Source organism: Rattus norvegicus, chromosome 12, assembly GCF_021556685.1.
Source record: "Rattus norvegicus strain SHRSP/BbbUtx chromosome 12, alternate assembly SHRSP_T2T, whole genome shotgun sequence".
NCBI classification, from domain to species: Eukaryota; Metazoa; Chordata; class Mammalia; order Rodentia; family Muridae; genus Rattus; species Rattus norvegicus.
The window spans coordinates 32,185,428-32,206,985 of NC_141545.1; the positions used below are offsets into that span (position 1 = coordinate 32,185,428).

Consider the following 21,558-nt stretch of genomic DNA (forward strand, 5'->3'; position numbering starts at 1 on the left):
GCAGCTGATTGCTTTTCTTCTATTCTCTTGCTCTCGCTCTCTTTCCACACTTCTTGTAGGCTAGCTTCATGCCTCAACCTGAGCTTTTCTCCCCCGTTCCCCGATGGGTTAACCTCTAATGTGAGGGATCCTTACAGATTGTAGCTTCTTAAGGAAAATAACGACCGGTCCATAGCTCCGGTCCATAGCTCAGTGGGGAAAGGCGCTAGCCACCCACCCTGAGTTCCATCCCCAGAACCCACATGGTGGAAGGGAGAGACCTGGCTCTTACAAGTTGCCTTCTGACTTTCGCTTCTGTGACTTGTAACATCTGTACACACACACACACACACACACACACAAAGTTTCAAAAGCCACTAGAGGCTGGGAAAGCAGTTTAGGACGTAAAGCTACATGCCACTAAGCCTAGGGAGTTGAGCTGGGGCATGGTGGAAGGAGAGAACTGATTCCTGCAAGTTGCCCTCTGACCTCCACATGTGCCCACACACAGACAGACAGACAGACAGACACACAATTCAACAGACAAATACATGTATTTTATATATGTGTATATATATATTATATATGTATGTATGTATGTATATATATATATATATATATATAATATGTACATTTCTAGTTTTTTAAAAAGAGAAAAACAGCTTCTCTAGCTGAGCAGTGATTCACTCTTAGTACTTTGAGAGGCTGAGGCAAGCAGGTCTCTGAGTTCAAGGCCAGCCTGGTCTACGTAGCAAACAGATTTCAGGCCAGCCAGGGCTACGTAGTAAGAGCCCTTATCTCAAAAGAAAACAACCAGAAACGAAGAAACGAGAAAACCTACTATTTTTTAAAAAAAACCTCTCCAGGCATTAGTAAATGTTCCCCTTTGAAGTACAGTTTTTGATTGCTGTGGATTCAGAAGAGAAATGTCTAGCCATGCGGTTAATATTAGTGATAGTTAAGTATGGTGATGGGGTTGCAAGAACAGCCACAGAATTTAGTAGGAGATCTATGTCGTCCCTAAATCAGGGTCTCTTATCCCATTTCGTCCATCACTGAGGAGCGATTGCCGCGTACCCTTTCTCATTACTGCCTCCCAGTTAAGATACCCGGGGATCTTAGTGTCCAAACAGCCCCGCCAACCTTCCTGAAAGATGCGACTCACATGAACTTGAGTGATTCTTTCAGTGTTTGGTGGTAAAGCAGGGGAGAAGATGAGAGTGATAAAAGAAAACCAGAGGCGGTTAGGGGTGTGGGCCAAAGGGAAGAGGACAAAAGTTGCCCCTGTAGCTTCTTCGATCCTAAAGTGGGACTCACCTGCATCGTCTTATCTAGCACCTTGCCTAACCTGGTGAGATCCTAGCACACCCCTTGGTAGGGCGAGACAGTGGGATTAGTATTCGAAATTCTAGCCTTTTTTGTTTTTAAGGCTAATTCTTTTTTCCTTAAATCGCAAGTCTCTGTCTGTGCATGCCAATGAAATGCCCAAGGAGCCTTAAGGCGTCGCATCCCTCTGGAGTTCTAGGCAGTTGTGAGCCCTCTGATGTGGATGCTGGGGATTGAACCCAGCTCATCTACGGGAGCAGCAAGGACTCTTAACTGCTGAGCCACCCCTCCAGCCCCAAACGAGAGCTGCAGGTCCTATCTAGTACCTTCCCTCATGTGCTAACCTCACATACAAGCCCTACGCCTGCGAGCTCAGACACCCCTTCCCACTAACATCCATAAGGATAAGGAGTTCTTTGTTCTGTGGGCTGCTCTTGGGTCTCCCATCCCAGCTCTTTCTCCCATCCCCACCCCCCAGTCCAGTGTGGGTACTTTTGTCGTCCCAGCTCTACAGAGATGGAGAAGAAAGGATCCCCATGACTGTGGGCTTAGCTAGCCAGGGCTTTCCATTTCAGAGAGACCCTGCCTTGATACAAACCAGGGTGGAAAGCATTTGAGGAAGACACCATGCATCAATCTCTGGATTGCAAACATAAATATACAACACACGTACACAGAGATAAAAATGTAAAAGTCCAGAACAAGATAAAGGAGAGAATGCTTCGTGTCTGCTACTCTGTAAGAACAGAACTTGCTTTTCTGTGCGTCCTAAGCCGTGGTCTAATTCATTTGTAGACATCCAATCCTATCGATGTGGCTGCCCGGCCCGGAACAGTCCCACACACTCTGCTCCAAAAGGACCCAAGGGTACGTGCAAAGTGAGGCTTGGTTACAGGTAATACCAAGGGCATCACAAAGGGTGCCCTTTGGGGCCCACCCGGGTGCTCCTACCCTGGATGCTTATGTGAGAAAATGCCTGTTCCTTGTAGAAGTCACAGCCCCCCAAGTGCATGAATGACAAAGGATAATGACTTGGCTAGGACAAAAAAAAAAGATCTTTTGAGCCCAAAAATTGAATGCCACCAGCGTGACTGCCTTCCCTCTGACTGGTCCTGTCTCCAGCTGCTTATATCTCTCTGTCACAAAAGAAATCACCATAGAATCCCCTGAGCAGAAAAGTACTCAGCACTTCCCTCCTGAAAGTTAGGTACACACACACACACACACACACACACACACACACACACACACACACACACACCCTACAGTCTTGTTTGAGGTCAGGAAGTTACTGGACCACTCTGCTCTTACAGATGAAGCGTGCCGTAGAGCTAAATAAAATTTCCCTCATGCCCCCGTCATGTTATTTATTCATAGTCGATGCTATGCCTGCCTTTAAACCAGAAGGCAAAGCCACACGGTAGAGAGGCGACTGTCCCTTATAAAGCTACCCTCCGAGCTGTTTTTATTTTAGTGGACTTTTTTGTTGTTGTTGTTTTGCAAGCGGTTACGCCCTCGGTTAACTCATGAAGCCAGGATGTTGTAAAGACAGCTTGGGTCTGCAGGGTCTGGACAAGACAGACATTCCCAGAAGTCCCCTCCATGTCACCCTTCATTTTGTGGTCTGAGGACTACTCTCTCTAAGCCCCATAGAGTGGCCCGCAGCAGAGCCAGTCAAAATGGGGACCCCCATGGTGCAGGTCACCTGCAAGTCATGCTGGCATAGGGCCCATCTCTGCTGGTAAAACTTGTGTGGGGGACTCGTCACCGTGCATGTTCTGAGGCTCCCGAGGTGGGGGAGGGGGACGCTTGGTACTTTGGATGGTGTGGAAATGGGTTAATTATTCTCTAGAAGGGCTTCATTTAAAAGTAAAATTCTAACATTTTAATTTCCCCTCCTAATGAAGCACTACAAATTTGTTAATTAGGGCAATTGTTTGAGTGACAGGCATGTAACCGAGTTGTCATTTTCTCTTCACAGTTGACAGATCCTTTCAGACCCATGCTAAGGGTAAGAAGAGCTTCTTCTAGAACTGTTTCTGCCACCTCTGACTCTCTGCGGGTTAAAAACACAAGTCAGTAGCAGGGGCTCAGCCGGAGAGATACCGGAGGGAATGTCAGTGGTAGTAGCCAACGCTGCCTGGCTTCACAGGCAGGGAGATAAGAAGTGGCCTTTGGATTTTTCCCCTTTTGAGTGCTGGAGGAAGCCGGGCCACTGGGTTTTCCATTAATGTAACTGATAAAGGGCTAAAGAGATCGCTCTCGAGTTAAAAGCACTTGCTGTTCCAGCCTAAGATCCAAGTTTGGTTCCCAGTGCTCATATTGAGGAGCTAATAGCCTTCCATAAGTCCAACTCCAGGGGATCCAGCGCCATCTTCTGGCCCTTGTGGGTACTGCACACACACATACCCACACACAGGCACACACATAATTCGCTAGATAGATAGATAGATGGATAGACATATATATGTATATATATATATATATATACACACACATACATATATATGTATATATACACACATACATATATATGTATGTATATATATGTGTGTGTATGCATATATATATTTTTTAATTTTTATTTATTTATTTGTTTTAAATGTAATGGACAGCCTAGGTCAGGCTGTTGTTGTGAGACAAGGTTTTGCTCTTCCTCTGACTGGCTTTGAACTTGTGAGCTACCCGATTCAACCTTCAACAAACACCCCACCCCCACCCCCACCCCCATTATGCTGGGATAACGGGCAAGGGGAAGGACAAGCCATAGGCTGGCTGTAGTTAGTCTCTCTTGGGTCTGGTTATTTCACACACAGCACTCAATGCTAAGTGACGTGTACCTTCCTCATTCAACCTATCTCCCAGGGAAGGATGGGAAAGATGCTATAACAACAGTAGAATGTTCCAGAGGTCAGAGTCTGGCCAGCAGGTGACCCTCTGGGTACATGCTGACTTAGAAAACAGATGGCAGGGGTTCAGTGATCCAGTTCCTGCTGTTGACTGTCACATAAGCCCTGTCTTAGGTATTTCTTAGTGACAAGCTTAAAGACGGGTGTATTTTGACTCACAGTTCAAGGTTGTGGTACATCATGGCGGGAAACTGTAGGTGGCAAGAACTTGAGGCAGTTGGTAAGAAGCAGAGAGAGATGGACTCAGGCTTGCTTTCCGTTCATTATAGAACCCATCCAGTGAACAGCGCTGTCCTTATCTACCCTGGGTCCTCCTGCCTCAGTTAACTGAAACACCTAATCCTTCATAAGCTTGTCCAGGGGCTAACTGCATCTAGATAATCTCTCATGGGTGTGCCTGGCCTCTTGTCTCCTGGGTGATTCTGGGTCCTGCTTCCCCGACCCACCCCCCTAGTATTAGCCATCTCCACCCCCCCTTCTTCACCAGCCTGAGACAGGTGTGATATTTGGGATCCCAAGCAACCCGTAATTCTATTCCGTCCGTCATTTGCTGCTGAAGAGCGGGGCGGGACTTTCTCACCCTTGCGGTGCTTAACGAATGAGCAGCAAGAACACGCAGTGCTGAGCAGAAAAGAAGCAGAAGCGCCACACAGATTGACACATGCTCTTCCGGTGGCAGAAGAGAGAACTGGTCCCTGCAGGAAGGAAGAGACCCCTTCCTCCTCAGCTCTCAGCCCCTCATTCTGACTTTTCTCTTCATTTAACTAGAAGAGAATAAGCACACACACACACACACACACACACACACACACACACACACACACACGTTAGTGGCTCTCAGTGCAACATGCGAGGTTGCCAGACTGCAGTAAGAAGGTGACAAATTTCCATGCACCACTCCGGAGGCCTAGTCCCCTCTCTTGTTTTAGTTCGGCCCACAGACATTCCCTAATTACCTTTTCTGGACAGCTGATGTGCCTGTTAGCTGACAGCATTTGTTAGGTGGGCCTGCCTGCTGGCACTGGAGAAGACAGGCCTCACAGAGAGAGTCGGGTCTTGGCCATATTGTCCTTGGCAGAGGACTGCTTTGTAAAGGAGCTGTTGACTCAGACCCACATGGGACAGGGGGATGCGGGTTCTGACTCCCTCGTGCTTGAACTTGGAAGAGCTGCATTTGGTTGGCACAGAGCTCTCCGGTTTTCATGACATGGAAGTCCCCATAGTGCAGAGCTGCAGGGAGCTTCGGGGAGACAGAAGAAAGGTGGGCTTCCGGATGTGTCTCCCTTCTGACCCCGCGACTCTTTCTCATTCCAGAAACCAGGAAAGTGGTGCGCCATGCACGTGCATATCGCCTGGCAGATTTACCACCACCAACAAAAAGTCAAGGTGAGTGTGTGACTCTTTGGTCATAGCTGGGCAGGGCCAGGCTCATGAGTGTGGGGCTTGGTTTGTAGCTGAGGATGACATTGAAGACCCGATTCTTACAGGCAGGAAGTGTCAATGGCTCACCTATCTTCTTTTGTTCTTTTTCTTTCCTTTTTAAAATTTATTAGTGTATTATTTATGTGTACATCTGCCTCGGACAAAAGGTTTGCCTGAAGGTGGAGTTGCAGGTCCTGGGTGGTAGGACATGGTTGGCAGGAATCACACTCAGGTCCTCCACAAGAAGGAAAGCCATAAACACTAAAACAAGTATCACACACACACACACATACACACACTCATAATCACACACACACAATCACACACACTCACAATCACACACACACTCACACACACAATCACACACACACACATACACACACACACACACACACACACACACCCCAGAGGACAACTTTTAGGAGTCAGTTCCCTCTACCATGTGAGTCTCGGGGATCAAACGGGTACTCAGGCTTGGTGGTGGCTGCCCTTTCTAGCCAACTTTTCCGTCCAGCCAGTTTCGGGTTTTGTGCTTCTTTGTTTTTAACATAAAATTGAGGGGCTAGAGAGATGACTCAGCAGTTAAGAGTCTGACTGCTCCTGTGGAGGACCCAGGTTCAGTTCCCAGTACCCATACCAGGCGGCTCACAACCATTTGTAACTTCAGCTACAGAGAGTCCTCTGCACCCCTGCAGCTTCCAAGGGCACCCCTGCATGGACGTACCCACGTACACACACTCAGACACAAATATACACACATTTAAAATATTTTTAAAATATGTAAAAAGATACTTTTGCATATTATGGATTTGGAGAAGTGATCATTTCTACCCTGCAAGAAGTTGAAGGCACTGAGTGCCCATTGACTGTGCCCATAATAATTAAGAACATTGAACAATCACTCTTCTTCCTGTAACAGCAGTTCTTCAGTAGGCTAGAATATGCTAAGTCCTCACCAGGACCACTTTCTGGCCAGTTACCGAGCCTGTCTCTAGATGAGACTTTATTCCCCCCAAAAAGGGAGGGGCCTGGCAAGATGGCTCAGTGGGTAAAGGTACTTGCCACCAGGCCTGACGACCTGCGCCTGATCTCCAGCGCTCACGTGATGGAAGGAGAGAACCAACTTCTACAGGTTGTCTTCTAATCTCCACATGCATTGATAGATAGATGGACGACGGACGGATGTAATTCTTTAAGGAAGGGGATGGGGAGGGAAGGAAAGAGAAAGGACGGGAGGGAGGAAAGAGAGACTTCTTGAACCCTGTGGAAGAGAAACATTGTGTGACGGGTTCTGATCTATGATTTAAAACAAGAGGTGAACCCAAACAATGACACCAGCAGCTGATATGCCAGCACAGGTGGGGGGAAATCTCAAATGATCCCCCCCCAGCCCCCAATGAAGAGCTATAAGCAATCATTGCTGAGAGAGGGAGCTCAGATTGGCTATCTAGTACCAAGTAAGCAATCCTGGAAGCATACATTCAAACAATACTGAGTGGACTCAGTAGGTTGCACTTGTAGACTTACGTGTAGGTGTACATATAACAATAATAACATATAAGAAACAAGAGGGCGCAATGACTCAGCAGGTAAGGGCGCTTGCTGCCAACCCCGAGTATATGAGTTCGAATCCCGGACCCGCATGATGGAAAGTGAGAACTGATTCCGTAAAATTGTCCTCTGCCTTTGACCTGTACGGCTCGAGTGAGCACAAACACAGATAGATGATTGATTGATAGATAGATAGATAGATAGATAGATAGATAGATAGATAGATAGATAGATAGATAGATAGATAGGATGGACAGATGATTGACAGATAGATAGATAGATAGATAGATAGATAGATAGATAGATAGATAGATAGATAGATAGATATAATGGATGGATAGACAGATGATTGACGGATGATAGATGATAGACAGACAGACAGGAGCTAATGAAAAGGAAGTGTTCACCCCTTGAGGAATGAAGGCCCCCCTTCATTTCCCTGCACCTGTTCTCACTCACACCCCACCAGTGATCTTGCTCACTCTTACCTTATTACCAGGCGAGGCATAATTAGAGCTCACCTAGTTCAGCTCAGCTAGAAAACGGGTGCAGTTTGAGGAGCTAACTAGGTTTCCACGGTGACTTCAATTCACTCTGGGTCCTGGGTGACGGATTGAGGAGCAGCAGGTAAGCCTCATCTTCTTCCTTTTAACTTCCTGAGCTTAACGGGATGAAGGATGACAGGGAGGCCGCTCTCTTAGCAACTTCTGTTCCGTGAAGATGCCCCTGGTGACTTGGCTTTCATTATCCCAATTCAATTAGCTAGGCCTCTCGAACACAGGGTGACTCGGTTATCTTCCTCTCCCGGCGAACATTTCCTAATCCCCAAGCCCCGTTCTGCCTGGTGGACCTTATTTGCTCTTAATGAGTCCACACCATCTACCATGCGATATTAGCACTAAATAATTTGGCAACTCAATTAAAGGAGGTGCTTCGGAGATTTTTATAGATTTAAGAGAATTAGAAGCTTGGTTTTGGGGTTTGGCTGTTCTTTGATAGTGAGTTTTTCATTATGGTATTCCCCAGAGATTGGAGTAGAAATTGCATCTCTCTGTCCTGAATATACATTTACTCACTCTTTAGCCACTCATGAAGTATGTGGAGACCTGAGGCCTACAGGCTGTTACCTGTGACAGGCCCAGGGCACTGTTCTTCCTGTTATCTTATGTGTTCAGTAGTGAGACCCACTGGTGATATGTGCTCTGTATATTTAAATAAAAGGTAGTGGATTGGGGAGCTGGCTCAGTTAGTAAATTAGTGCTTGCTTTTTGAAAGCTTCGCAATCTGAGTTCAACCCCCAGAGACCACCAAAAACCTGGTCCCAGCAGCTTTCACTCACAGTTCCAGAGGAGAGGGAGTGAAAACAGATGAACCCTTTGGGCTTGTAGCCAGCCAGCCTAGCCTGGTGAGCTCCAGGATACTGAGAGACAATGGATAGATAATCAACCACACTTAAAAGATGTCCTCTGTCCTCCAATGTCACACGCACACAGGTGTGCACATGCACGTGCGATGGTGAAGGTTCCGTGCGTTTCCGTGAGGTGCATGGCTAAGTTTCACCTTCAGAGAGGGTTGCCGGGTGAGTGACGGTTGGCCTATCTGTTAACACCAGTGTAGGTGCCTCTCCTTTGTAAAGGAGTCTCCCATTATACAGAAGGGAGCAGGTTCCCTGAACAGGAGAGGGTGTGAGGCAGGACAAGAGTTAGGGTCAAGATGGCTGGAACCCAAGGAGAAGGCAAGAGCCAAGTAGAAGCAGGCCCAGCCAGAGAAGGGCAGGAAGCACAGTTAGGAGCTAGGGGACACTAACACTCTGGGAGGCAGGAAACTGACTGAGAGGGAAGGCTGTCAGAACTGAGGAAGATGGGCAGATCTGATGACCTGCAGTTCAGGGGGATACCAACCTCCAGAACGATGCTGGGTAGGGGCTGAGGCAAAGATAGCGGGCTAAACCGTATCGCCATTGAGGAGAAGGTGGAGTGATTCCACAGAGAGTAAAGATTTCAGTCCCCACGACTGGCTTGACTGCCCCACTCCCACTATTGGAGGATGCTAGTTGGGAAGGAAGAGATACTTGTTAATTAAAAAGATGTGCGTGTGTGCGTGTGTGTGTGTGTGTGTGTGTGTCTGTCTGTCTGTCTAAATATACAACAGTGATTCCATTAATATGTGTTATATTAGAATATGACAAAGAGCCACTGGGCAATTAACTTGACACATTAGATTGTTCTTGCAGAATTCCTACTGTGCTGAGTTTAAAATGCCATCATTTGAAACCTCACACAGGCAGAGGGGCTGGATAGATGGCTCAGCCATTAAGAGCACTTGCTGTTTGTCTTAGTCTGTGATGAACAAAGCCCCCCAAAGCGACTTGGGCAGGAACAAGCTTACACTTTGTGTCTCAGTCCATGACTGAGGGAAGTCAGGGCAGGAACCTGGAGGTGGGAACTCAAACAGAGCCTATGAGGGAACAGCCAACTGCCCAGGGCTGGTACCACGCACCACACCTGCTGTCTTCTCACATCTGTCGTTCATGGAGACGGTGCCGCACAGACTTGTTCACAGATCAGCCTGATGGAGTTATTTTCTCAATTGACGTTCCCTCTTTCTAGATAACCCTAGTTTCTATCAAGTTGACAAAAAAACAAACATAAGCAAACTAACTAACCCCCCTAATCAGCACACTGCTCAGGGGCTGACCTTGTTTCCAAGAACCCATCTGGGAGGCTCACAACCGCTTGCAACTCTAGCTCCATGTAATTCTGCTTCAGGGGATCTGATGCCCTTTTCTGGACTCTGTGGGCACCCACAGATATGTCTGTCTTTCTCATACATATATCGCCCTCACACACACGACAAACAGACGAAGAGTAAATATATGGTGGTGGTAGTGATGGGGACCTGCATCCAGGCATAGTGGTGCATACCTGTAATCTCCTCACTGGGGAGACCAAGGATTAGGAGTGCAAGCATACCCTCAAGTATATAACAAGTATGAGGGTAGCCTGGGCTATGTGATACTCTGCTTCAAAAGGAACAAACAAAACAAACGCAGTCTGGGATGTGACTCAGTTGGGTGGAGTACTTGTCTTCCATGCAGGAACCCCCAGTTTCATTTGTGGTATCATATAAGGCATGATGTTATACTCCCGTAGAGGTGGAGGCAGGAGGAGAAGGACTTCATGGTCATCCTCAGCTACACAGTGGGCTAGAGGCCTGGCCAGCCTGGGCTATGCGAGATGGAGGGATAGGAGAAAAACCTGTAGACTGGGCCTTTACCACAAAATGATGAGCTGCATGGAGAGTGGTACTAGGTTTTGAATAAATAGGACCTGGCTGTAGCCTTCAGGTTGAACCATTTCAAAAGCCAAGCCCATGGCTTTGTCGTTAGTTATTTCTAATGAAGGAAGCAGATGCCACCTTATAGCAGTCCCTGCCAGTCTCTGCAAGGCCAGGTGGCTTTCCTGGCACCCGAAGGCTTTGTTTTCACAGTGTCCTCAGCATTGACACCCTCCCCACCCCTCAAGTCTTGAGTTCTTCACTAATCTCTCTCTGCCGGCCTCCTAGTTTCAGCCTCTCCCCTTCCTCTTGTTTTAGAAACAGATGCAGTCAGATCCGCACAAGCTGGACTTTGGGCTGAAGCCTGAGTTCCTGAGTCGTCCTCCGGGCCCTAGTCTCTTCGGAGCCATCCATCACCCCCACGATCTTGCACGACCTTCCACTTTGTTCTCTGCTGCTGGTGAGTTCAGAGAGCGGGGTGGCGCCGAGAGTGCTGCCTGGGCTCGGAGTCACTAATCACTTAATGACTAAAGAATAGAGCTCAGACCAGCTCGTGGGGGAGTATGGTACCCCAGTGACTAGGGAGGTGGGCCCTGCTTCTTTGATACACCTGTCATTCAACAAGGACTAAGAGATAATTAAGCTGGGCAAGATAGCACACACTTGTAAGCACAACAGCGGGGAAGCAGAGACGGGCCAGACCCTGGGATTCACTGGCCAGCTAGACTATAGCTGTATTGGTGAGTTCTAAGCCAACTAGAGACCCTGTTTCAAAGGACAAGGTGGGAATGGAGTACGGCGGTGCCTGCCTTTAATCCCAGCACTTGAGATGCAAAGGGAGGCATACAAAAAAAAAAAACAAACAAAAACAAAGTGGACAACACCGGAGGATTAGCGTCTAAGGGTGACCCGTGGTCTTCATAGGCGTGTGCACATGCACCTGCGTGCACAGGAATGCATGTACCCACAATACTTTGCCTCGCAATGCTTGTGTTGCTTTGGTTTGTCTTTTGTTCCTGTGCGTTAAACAGAGACAACTCCAAGGTGTGTGAAAAGCTATTGAAAAAGATCAGAGAGCTTGCCAGGGCAGATCGGAAGACCAATAAAGCCAGGGGTTCTGTAGGGATGAATCTAACCTCACATTTCTGTTGCCTATGGGACAGTTTGTGAGTGTTTCTTCCCTGTGACCATCACGCTGCCCTTTGAGGGTCCAATGAGGAAAGCGTACAGTCAAAACAAGTTAGCTTCATGCATTTGGTAGCTTAGATTTGTTGTATCAGTATTTGGGAGCAGAAGCGGGACAGACGTGATAATTCGAAGCAAGCCTGGACTACATGGTGAGCTTTAGCACAGCCTGAGCCATGGTTTCTTAAGGCAAACAGGGTTGAGATATGCCTCAGTTGATAGAGAACTTGCCCAGCTAGCAGCTTGCCCTGGGTTCCGTCTGCAACACACCATAAGTTGGGCATGGTCTTGCACACTTGTAACCCCAGCACTTAGACCAAGACAGGCAAATTGGGAGTTCAAGGTCATCCTCGGTACATAGTGAATTCAAAGCTAGTCTGGGTTATATAAGCCTCTGTCTCGAAAAAAAAATCATTTTTAGAAATGAAAGCAAGCAAACCATAAAAAAGGCACTGCCCTTAGTAAGGACTGAGATAAACAAATGGCCCAGAGGGTTCTGGCTGTTTTGTTGCAAAACATCTTGCCACTGAAACTCATTCAGCTCTGAGAATACGTCTTCCCAGTGTCTCCTCAGTGCAGAAGGTCCAGCTGGGGAGGAAGACAGAGGGTATCAGAGGACGGTGGCTTTCTGCTTAAGGTACGCACAGGCCAAAAATAGTGGTCATACGGAATATTTGGGTAATGTTATAGTTTCATTTCTATTGATACACCAAATACCCTGAACTGCCCCCTCCCCCAAAGAAAAAAACAAAAACCCAGCAATTCAGGGAAGAAAAAGATTCATTTGTCTTCACTTCCGGGTTACAGTTAGTCATTGAAGAGAAGTCAAAGCAAACACTCGAAGCAATTAGTCATATTCCATCGACAGTCGAGAGCAAAGAGAGAATAAACACATCCTAGCAGCTTGCTCTCAAAGCTCAGGGCTCTGCCTAGGGAATGGTGTTGCCCATAGTGGGCCAGGTCAGTTAGTAATTAAGGCAGTCCCTCACAAACATACCTCTCAGGCCAACCTGAACTAGGTAATTCCTAGCTGAAATTCTCTTAGCAGGTTGGTTATTCTAGGTTGTGGCAAGTAAACAGTTAAAACTAACCATAATAGGATTGGCAGTGTGGCTCAGTGGGTAAAGCCAATCACTGGCAATCTTTTTGTCCCTACTTTGATTCCCTGAGACTCATGGTGGAAGCAGAGAACTCATCCTTGAAAGTTGTCCTTTGCCCTCCACTCATGAACCATTCTGTCTTATACACATACACAAATGAGTAACCGACCAGCACAGGTCCTGTTGGTATCAACTGTTCATTCAGTGTTTTCTTTCCTTTTGCTGACCTAGGGGGTCTAGGACTCACTATGTAGAGGAAGTTGACCTCCAACTTAGTCTCTGTTTCACCCTCCTGAGTCCTAGGATGACAGTTCTGCACCTAGCTACTGTTCAGTCTTTTGGGGTTTTCGAAACAGGGTTTCTCTCTGTCCTCCTAGCTGTCCTGGAACTCACTCTGTAGACCAGGCTGGGCTCAGACTCAGGAATCTGCCTGCCTCTGCCTCCTGAGTACTGGGAATATGGGCCACCACACCCGTCTTTCTTTCCTGTCTCCTCCCACCTCCCCCACTACGCCCCTTGAGGCAGGGCCTGATGAGCCTGAGGTGGCCTTGGACTCTGTTTGAAGCTCAGGATGATCTTAGACTTCTGAACCCGACTCCATTTACTGAGCACTGGGACCACAGATCACATGTAAATCACACCTATTTTATACAGTGTAAGGACTGAAGCCAGGTCTTCATGCATGCTGGGAGAGCACTTTACCAAGTGAGCTACATCTCCAGGCCGCTATTAGTACCCAGTCCCTGGGACAGAGCTCAGTAAATAGTTCAGTGGTGGTGCTCTGCTCATTGCAGTAACAACCTCTGTGGCTTCCCGTGCTCGCTGTGTGGATCTGAATTTACCCCTAGGAACACAAACAGTGAAGGAGCACACCATTTCTGACCCTTAAGGGAACAAGTTCAACATCCACCCATCCCGCTGCCTTCTCAGGCTCTGAGCCTGGATTTGCGCGTGGTAGACCCGTTGGCTCTCACACTGAGTGACCGAGAAGCATCGGCATCCGTACTGTAGCACTGTGGTCAAAGCAAATAAATCACCCTTGGGGATGGGTGGAATAGCCAGAGTCTCAGGATTTTCCTCCTGTGGGTTCTGCTTGGGAAATGTGTTTGAAGGCTCTGTTACCATGGCACCTAGCTCGGAGACAAGGATACATGGAGAGCAATTTCGGGAGAGAAATAGAGAGATTTCTCCCTGGACTTCATTGCAGCCAAATGGATGAATTGGCTTCTTTTGCTTCAATAATCCTGGAACGGTGGGCATCCCCAGGGGCCTGGGTTTTTGTCAGAACATTAACTAGCATGCACTGCACAGTGTGTAGCCCACATTTTAATTTGGCTGGCAACATTGGCGGTGACTAATGAAGGCTGTGGAGTATGTTCGCTTTGTGCAGACGAGAAGCTGGTTTCTACTTCTCAGTGACATGTGCGTAGAGAACCCCTCAGGTGCCTTCAAAATCTGAGATTCCAGCATCTGTCCTTACGTGCTGAGCCTTACTGTGCAAGCCCAGGCCCACAGGACCTTTGGGGGGTCTCCAGAGATGCAAAAGAGAAATCCAGGGCTGGGAGAGAGACAGTTCATTGTAAAATGGTTTGTCATGCGAGTGTGAGGGCTTCAGTTTGACTCCCCGGAGTCTGGTACGCATGTCTGAATGGAGGCCTGCCTTCCTAGTCTCCTCAGGGCTGTCCTCTCTGCTGACATTAACAGTTTGAATGCCTGAACTTTAAAACTAATGTTCTTCCCCAATTCTCTCTCTGTCTCTGTCTCTGTCTCTGTCTCTCTGTCTCTCTCTCTCTCTCTCTCTCACACACACACACACACACACACACACACACACACACGTTCTGTTCTCTCCTCCCCTTCTTTCCCAGCTTCCTGCAGGAAAGGGATCTGATATATTCGTTTCAAAGAAAGATACTTTGAGAGACTGGAGGGATGGCTCAGTAGTTAACAGCTTTTGCTACTGTTGAAGAGGACCCAGGTGTGATTCCCAGCACCCATATGTGGTGACTCAGACCTCCTTGTAACTTTACTTCCAGGGAATTTCACACCTTCCAGGCACATGTGTGGTACATATGTGTACATTCTTACATATAAACATTTTAATAATAATAAAATAATATTAATTATTATTAATAATAATAATTAGGACCAGCCACATGGCACGGGGAGTAAAGTTGTTTGTCGCCAAGCCTCCCAGCTGAGTTTGATCCCTGGGTTCCCGTGGCAGGAGGACAGAACCAATGCTCATAAGCTGTTTTTTGGCCTCCACACATGCACTTTGGCATGCATGTACTTAACACATCATACACATTAAGTAAGTAAATGGAATTCAGAAGTTCAAATCCACCAAATAGGAAATGAGGAGGAGGAAGAGGAAGAAGAATAAAAAGTAGTAGTCATCGTCATCATCATCGTCATCGTCATCATCGTCGTCATCATCATCATCATCATCATCATCCCTGTGGCATGCATGCACTTCACACACATATGCAGACATGCACAGACACATGCACACACATATGCACGCATACACACACACACACTCACACTCACACAAACACATACTAAGTAAATAATTTTAAAATTCAGATTGACCCAAGAGACCAACTCCAACCGCTACTGCTGCAGAAAAGGAGCTGCACATTAAGCCTGGGTTCCCTGGCAGCAGAAGTAAAGACTATTAAAGCCAGTTGCTCAATACTCTGTGTGTGTGTGTGTGTGTGTGTGTGTGTGTGTGTGTGTGTGTGTTTATGTATCCATGTATAGCCTGAAAATAACCTTGAACTCTTGCCTCTGCATCTCGAGTGTTGGCATGGCTGGCATGCACTACCATACCCAGGTCATGCAGTCAGTGCTGGGGATGGAGCCCAGCTTTCTGCACACTAGGCAAGCGTCCTACCAACTGAGCCACACTGAGGATTTGGGGATTCAAAACAGGAATAAAGTATCTTTTCCTGGCACTGGGAATTAAGAGGCATTGGCAGGCTTGGCCTCCCATCACTTAGCGTCAATTCCCAGCAGTCCATTTGGTGGTGTTGAGCCTTGTGACGGTTTCTCGGTAGATGGTAAGAACCCACCACACCTCTGAGTAATGAGAGCAGGACTTGGCAGGAGACGACTCCTCAACGTGGCAATGTCTGCAGCCTCAGGACTACCTATGGGGGGCGGGGTGGGGGGAGAGTGTCCCTGGAGTGCGAAAGAAGGAAGCCCTTGACCTGCTACTCTGCTTTAGAGGTGAATTCTCTTTGGTGTTTGCAAGCCTGCATCTCTGTAGACAGGCTTGGTTATAGAGGCTGCCTGTACCCTGGATCTGTGCCACTCTACTAGCCAGGCCTAATGTTTATGCCATCACATTCATAAAGAGGTAGTTTTGGGGCCGATGGCTCAGCCAGTGAAGTGTTCACCTCATAGCATGTGGACCTGAAGCCATATAGGTAGGCGCGGCAGTGTGCATCTCTGAGCCCAGAGCGGGGGAGGTGGGGCTCACTGGAGAGCCAGAGTAGCAGAACCAGTCAGAATCCCCAGGTTTGGTATAGACCCTGTCTCAAAACTTCTAAGGAAGAGAGCGGCTGATCCCACCTGCAGATTCTTGCATATTTACACACATGTATGCACACGCACGTGCAGCAAATAAATGCCTTTTCTCACAGTGGCCAGGCAGTCTAATTTGCTTTTTATTGATTTAAAAAAAAAAAAACACTACCAAAGGCAACTTGGGGGAAAATTATTTACTTCGGCTTACGGGCCATCGTGAGAAGAAGTCAGGGCTGGAACCTGGTGGCAGGAACTGAAGCAGGGTCATGGAGGAGCATTAACCACGTGCTTGCTCTGCAGGCTCCCACTCACCTTTCCTTTCCTAAACCACCCAGGACCACCTGCCTCGGGGTGGCCTGGGCATTGTACATCAGTCATGAACAGAGAAAATACCCCACAGCCTCGCCTGCAGACCTGTCTGATGAGGACGTCTTCGCAATTTAGTTCGCTCTCCCCAATGACTCCAGCTCAATATTAAGTTGACAGAAACTAAGCAGCTAGGAAAGACGGGAGGAGGAGCGCCGTCTCGTCTTCTCTTGTCCCTCACAGGAACTTTGTCTTTTACCCAGTTGCACAGGCAGGAGCTGTGGATACAGTGGGATTCGACTCCAACACCGTTTTCTACGAGTCCCCTAGCGAGGGTTCTTTTCTAAATTCTGACTTTGCTCTCTTGGGTTTTGCAGGTGCTGCACATCCTACTGGGACCCCTTTTGGGCCACCACCTCATCACAGCAACTTTCTCAACCCTGCCGCTCACCTAGGTGAGTCAGACGGACGGTGGGATCCTCCCTGCAGCCCCTCGTGGATAGTGCTCTTGGGATTTCCACCCCCAGCGGTGGTGGGGCACAGCGGCAGGAGCCTGAGGCAGGGGTCATCCTGCATTCAGGAAGCAGAGAGAAATGGCTACTGGTGCTCAGCGAGCTTTCTCCTTCTTCTTCAGTTAATGCCCCACCCTATTGGCTGGTGCCCACACACACACACCTGAGGGTGGGTTGTTCGTCTCAGCCTAATCTAAGACACATCCTCACACCTGTGCACAGAGGTTGTCTCTCGGGTGATTCTAGATTCAGTTAAGTTGGCACTCGGTATTAATCATCACAAGGGACATGGGGCGGAAAGTATTTCTCGGCATCTCAGGACATGTGTGTTCTGGGTGGGCTCGTCCTGCCTATACATCTAGGGTTCCCTCTAAGAGCTATAACGAAAGATGCACCGAGCGTTATAAGAGCTGCATCAGGGAGCCGCACTCTTTGCTTTTGACTTCTGCATACATTATTGTTAGTGTGAATCCTCCTAGGTTTAAGTGTGCAGTCATTCGGTCACAGACAGTGGCTCCTGTTGGGGAATATATAGGAAGATTATACATTTTCTTTTTTTTTTTTTTTTTTTTTTTTTTTTTTTTTTTTTGAGACAGGGTCTCTCTCTCTCTCTATAGCCCTGGCTGTCCTGGAACTCACTCTGTAGCCCAGGCTGGCCTCGAACTCACAGAGATCTGCCTGCCTCTGCCTCCCAAGTGCTGGGATTAAAGACCTGCACCACCATGCCCAGCCTCATTACTGATTTTTATTTTACACATATAGGTGTTTTGCCTACATGAATGTATGTCGTACATGTTCCTGAGTTGCCCTCAGAGGCCATAAGTGAGCGTCAGATTCCCTGGAACTGTTACAGACAGTCTTGAGTTCTCATGTGGGTGCCGGGAATCAAACCCCAGAGCTCTCTCTAGCCCCCTAGCATCTCATTTTTCTTCATGCATGTCCTCTTAGCCCCTGGGAGGTAGAGATGAGGCCGGAGGATGAGTTCAAGGCTAGCTTTGACTTGGATCAAGTTTGAAGGCAGCCTGAGTTAAATGAGACATGCCTAAAAAAAAAAGGAGCGACAGAGGCAGAAACATTTGCAGACAAGAAGGCAGCTTAGAACACTGGGTCCTGAGCTTGCTCAGTGTCACCCCAAATACAGAGCTGGGTCATGCAAAGGGTGACACCCTGGAAAATAAACCCCCGGGGACTCTTGCTAACCCAGTGTCTAAGTCCTGGCACAGAAAAACCCTTACACAGTCCATCAGGAGAGCGAAGGTGCATCACAGAAGGCCTATGGCTTTCCCGCCTGCCAAGACACCTGTGCTCCTCCCTCACAAGTCCCTGACCATTTTCTTCCTTCCCAATTTCATTCACAGAGCCTTTTAACCGGCCGTCTACATTCACGGGCCTCGCTGCAGTCGGTGGCAATGCCTTCGGGGGACTTGGAAACCCTTCAGTTAGTGAGTACCTCTCGATTTTGGTTTTTTTTTTTTTAATATCTCCCTTTTGCAGTTTCTCTGACCCATATATGACTTTAGACCTTTTGAGATGAAGGGAAACTTTACTTTGGGAAAACTAATTTAAGCTGAGTATATGGGTCAGTGATAGCACTTGCCTAAAATCCCCCATTGAGGGCTTAGGGGCATGACTCAGTGATAGAGAGCCTGTCTAGCATGGGCAAGGCCCCGAGTTCCCTCCCCAGCACCACCAAAAATCATTTAGAAGAGAGGGAAGGGGCAGGTGTGGTACAGCACACCTTTAATCCCAGCCCTCAGGAGGCAGAGACAGGCAGATCTCTGAGTTGTGTTCTACAGAGTTCCAGGCCAGCCAGAGCCACATAGTGAGTCTCTGTTGAAAATAAAGTGCAAACGAAGGGACCATGGAAGGGTAACATCACTTGGGGATGGAGAGATGTGGCTCAGTGGAAAGAGCACTGGCTGCTCTTCCAGAGGACCCAAGCTTGGTTCCCAGCACCCACATGACCACTCACCATCTGTAACTCTAGGTCCAGGGGATCTAAAGCCTTCTTTAGGCTGGGTATTGGTGCACACATGGTATACATACAATCATGCAGACAAAACCCATATGCATAAAGTAAAAATGAATGAAGATGTATGGGGTTGTTTTTATTATTATTATTATTATTATTATTATTATTATAAACAAGTTTGGGTTAGAGCAGTCCAAACAGGTTTAACAGTGAAGTTGGTTTTAAGTTCATAAGCCCCACAAGCCCACTGTTGACATAGGCTCTGTACATCAGGACTTGTATAGGGACTTGCTTAGTCACTACAAGTAGTTTGCTTTGGTTACAGGTCAAAATAATAATAATAATAATAAAAGTTAATTTTATTTTACTTTTGATGTAACAAGGTTGAAAAAAGTCCAATGAAGAATAGCAAGCCTAGGAATGTGACTGGGTGGGCAGAGTGCTTGCCCAACGTGCAGGACATCCTCCATCCTCAGCAGTACCTAAACACTGTGAGATGTATAACCTTCCTACGGATCCCCCAGCAGGAACCGCAACCCTGTAATCCCAGCACTTGGGAAGTCAGAGGCAATAGGATCATCCTTAGCTACCTAGGGATTTGAGGCCAGCCAGGACCCATAAGATCTTGTCTGGAAAAGAAAGGAAGGAGGAAAAGTCAGACAGACAGACAGACAGACAGACAACAGAAACAGAGCATGCAGATCCATGCATTCTTAAGGACACAAGGATGATCCTGCATGGTCTTTCCGGATGTTCGTTTTGACTAATGCCAGGAGTAACATCCAGCAGGGTGTGGTAGGCCGAGGACCAGTGGACTCTGCCGAACCGACCTGTTCATCTGTTGTATGGTCATAGCGCACCTTTCTGCATGCCCGGAACTTCTGCATGCTCGCACACGTCCGACGGGGTATCTGCATACCCACTCGGTCCCCTCTCACTTTTTCCTCTCCATCGATTTTTTTCTTATTTTTTTTGTAAGGCTGTGAGCTGCCTCTGCAGTGTAGGACAAGCGTTCCTCTAATGAGTGTGTTAATCTCCTTCCTTTTCCAGCTGCCAATAACATGTATTCATTTTAACTCTGAATGCTGTTAAAGTTTTTGGTAAGTACCTTCACTCCGACAGGTTTCTAGTGAGATCTCTCTGAAACCGTTTTTTTGTTCTTCACTTCACCATTTCAGCACCCAACTCAGTGTTCGGCCACAAGGATAGCCCCAGTGTGCAGAACTTTAGCAATCCTCACGAACCCTGGAACCGGCTGCACCGAACGCCTCCGTCGTTCCCGACCCCTCCGCCCTGGCTGAAGCCAGGGGAGTTGGAGCGCAGTGCGTCCGCTGCAGCCCATGACAGAGATAGAGATGTAGATAAACGAGACTCCTCCGTTAGTAAGGATGACAAGGAAAGGTAGGAAAAGAAACCGCTCTCGAGTCCCGCTGGGGGAGCCCACCCTGTGCCACACGCCAGTCAGAACCAGCCACCTCCCCTCCCCCTCACCCGGCCTCTGCCCCAGCCTTGTGCTTACGACCTCTGTAGCTCCCCAGTTCCTTACCCAGTGCTTACCCCGCAAGTCAGTACCAAGCGGCCCTCCCTGCACTCCGTGGTACAGAGCAGATGGTGACCGTAGCCTGTCCCTAAGACACAGTGCAGCGAGACACACAAGCCACCCAAAGTCACTGAAACGTTAGCGTGTCCAAGTAGACATCTTCCTGTAGACAGCCGGTCGGAGCTTGGAGCCAGACACACACAGCATGAATCTGCCATGTTTGCTTTTGAGTCGTGAAGTCCATCCAGTCACCCATAGGTGGTTTTTTGTTTGGTTTGGTTTGGTTTCTCTCTTCTCTCCCTTTCCATGCTCTCCTAGTAAGTCATGTTTGCATCACCTCATCCTATTTTTCTCAAGCGTCATCCGAACTCGAAACCCTGGGGCTTGTAGGTAATCAGTACAGTTTCGTGTTTTTTTTCTTTCGTTTCGTTTCGTTTTTAACTAATCCGGATGTAGACCTTGGCAACAGGGAAGCCTTGCTTTGCAGTTGCATTTCCAGGGAACTGTTGATTTTTACTAACCATTGTTGTCTGCATACTAACCCTTTTCTCAAAAATCTGTCTTAAAAGGAAAAATACCTCAGTATTTTTAGGCAGAATGCCATAGACATTTTCTTTGTTGTCTTTAGGCTGTTTTCATTTTGAATGGGCTGATAAAAGTTACATCAATGTACACTTGGCAAAAGAAAAAAAGAGAAAGAAAAGTAAAGAAAAACAAACCCCCTAACACTGATAGTCCTTAAGATTGAAATTTGGGGCTAGGGAGATGGCTCCGTGGGTAAGGCCCTTACTCTGCAAGTGTGAGGACCTAAGTTCAGATTCCTGGCATCTGTGCAAAGCCTAGTAGGTGTGGGTGTGTAATCCCAGAGACTCCTACCTTGCCTTTGTGATTGACACCCAAGGCTGTCCTCTAACCTGCACAGATGCTTGATAGTATATGCCTGCAG

At 47.7% G+C, this 21,558-nt stretch overlaps 1 protein-coding gene across 19 annotated transcripts in view; it reads left to right on the plus strand.

Moving 5' to 3' along the window:
- The window catches only part of Auts2 (activator of transcription and developmental regulator AUTS2), a 1,090,556-nt gene that overhangs the window by 1,063,950 nt on the left and 5,048 nt on the right, over positions 1 to 21,558 (plus strand). For 15 of the 19 annotated variants that reach the window (XM_087578355.1, XM_087578356.1, XM_087578357.1 and 12 more), the window contains 7 exon segments: positions 2,101 to 2,172; positions 3,287 to 3,316; positions 5,529 to 5,600; positions 10,782 to 10,923; positions 16,966 to 17,043; positions 18,459 to 18,542; positions 20,251 to 20,473. In XM_087578355.1, coding sequence (XP_087434481.1) covers positions 2,101 to 2,172; positions 3,287 to 3,316; positions 5,529 to 5,600; positions 10,782 to 10,923; positions 16,966 to 17,043; positions 18,459 to 18,542; positions 20,251 to 20,473 — 701 coding nt within the window. 19 annotated transcript variants of the gene reach the window in all.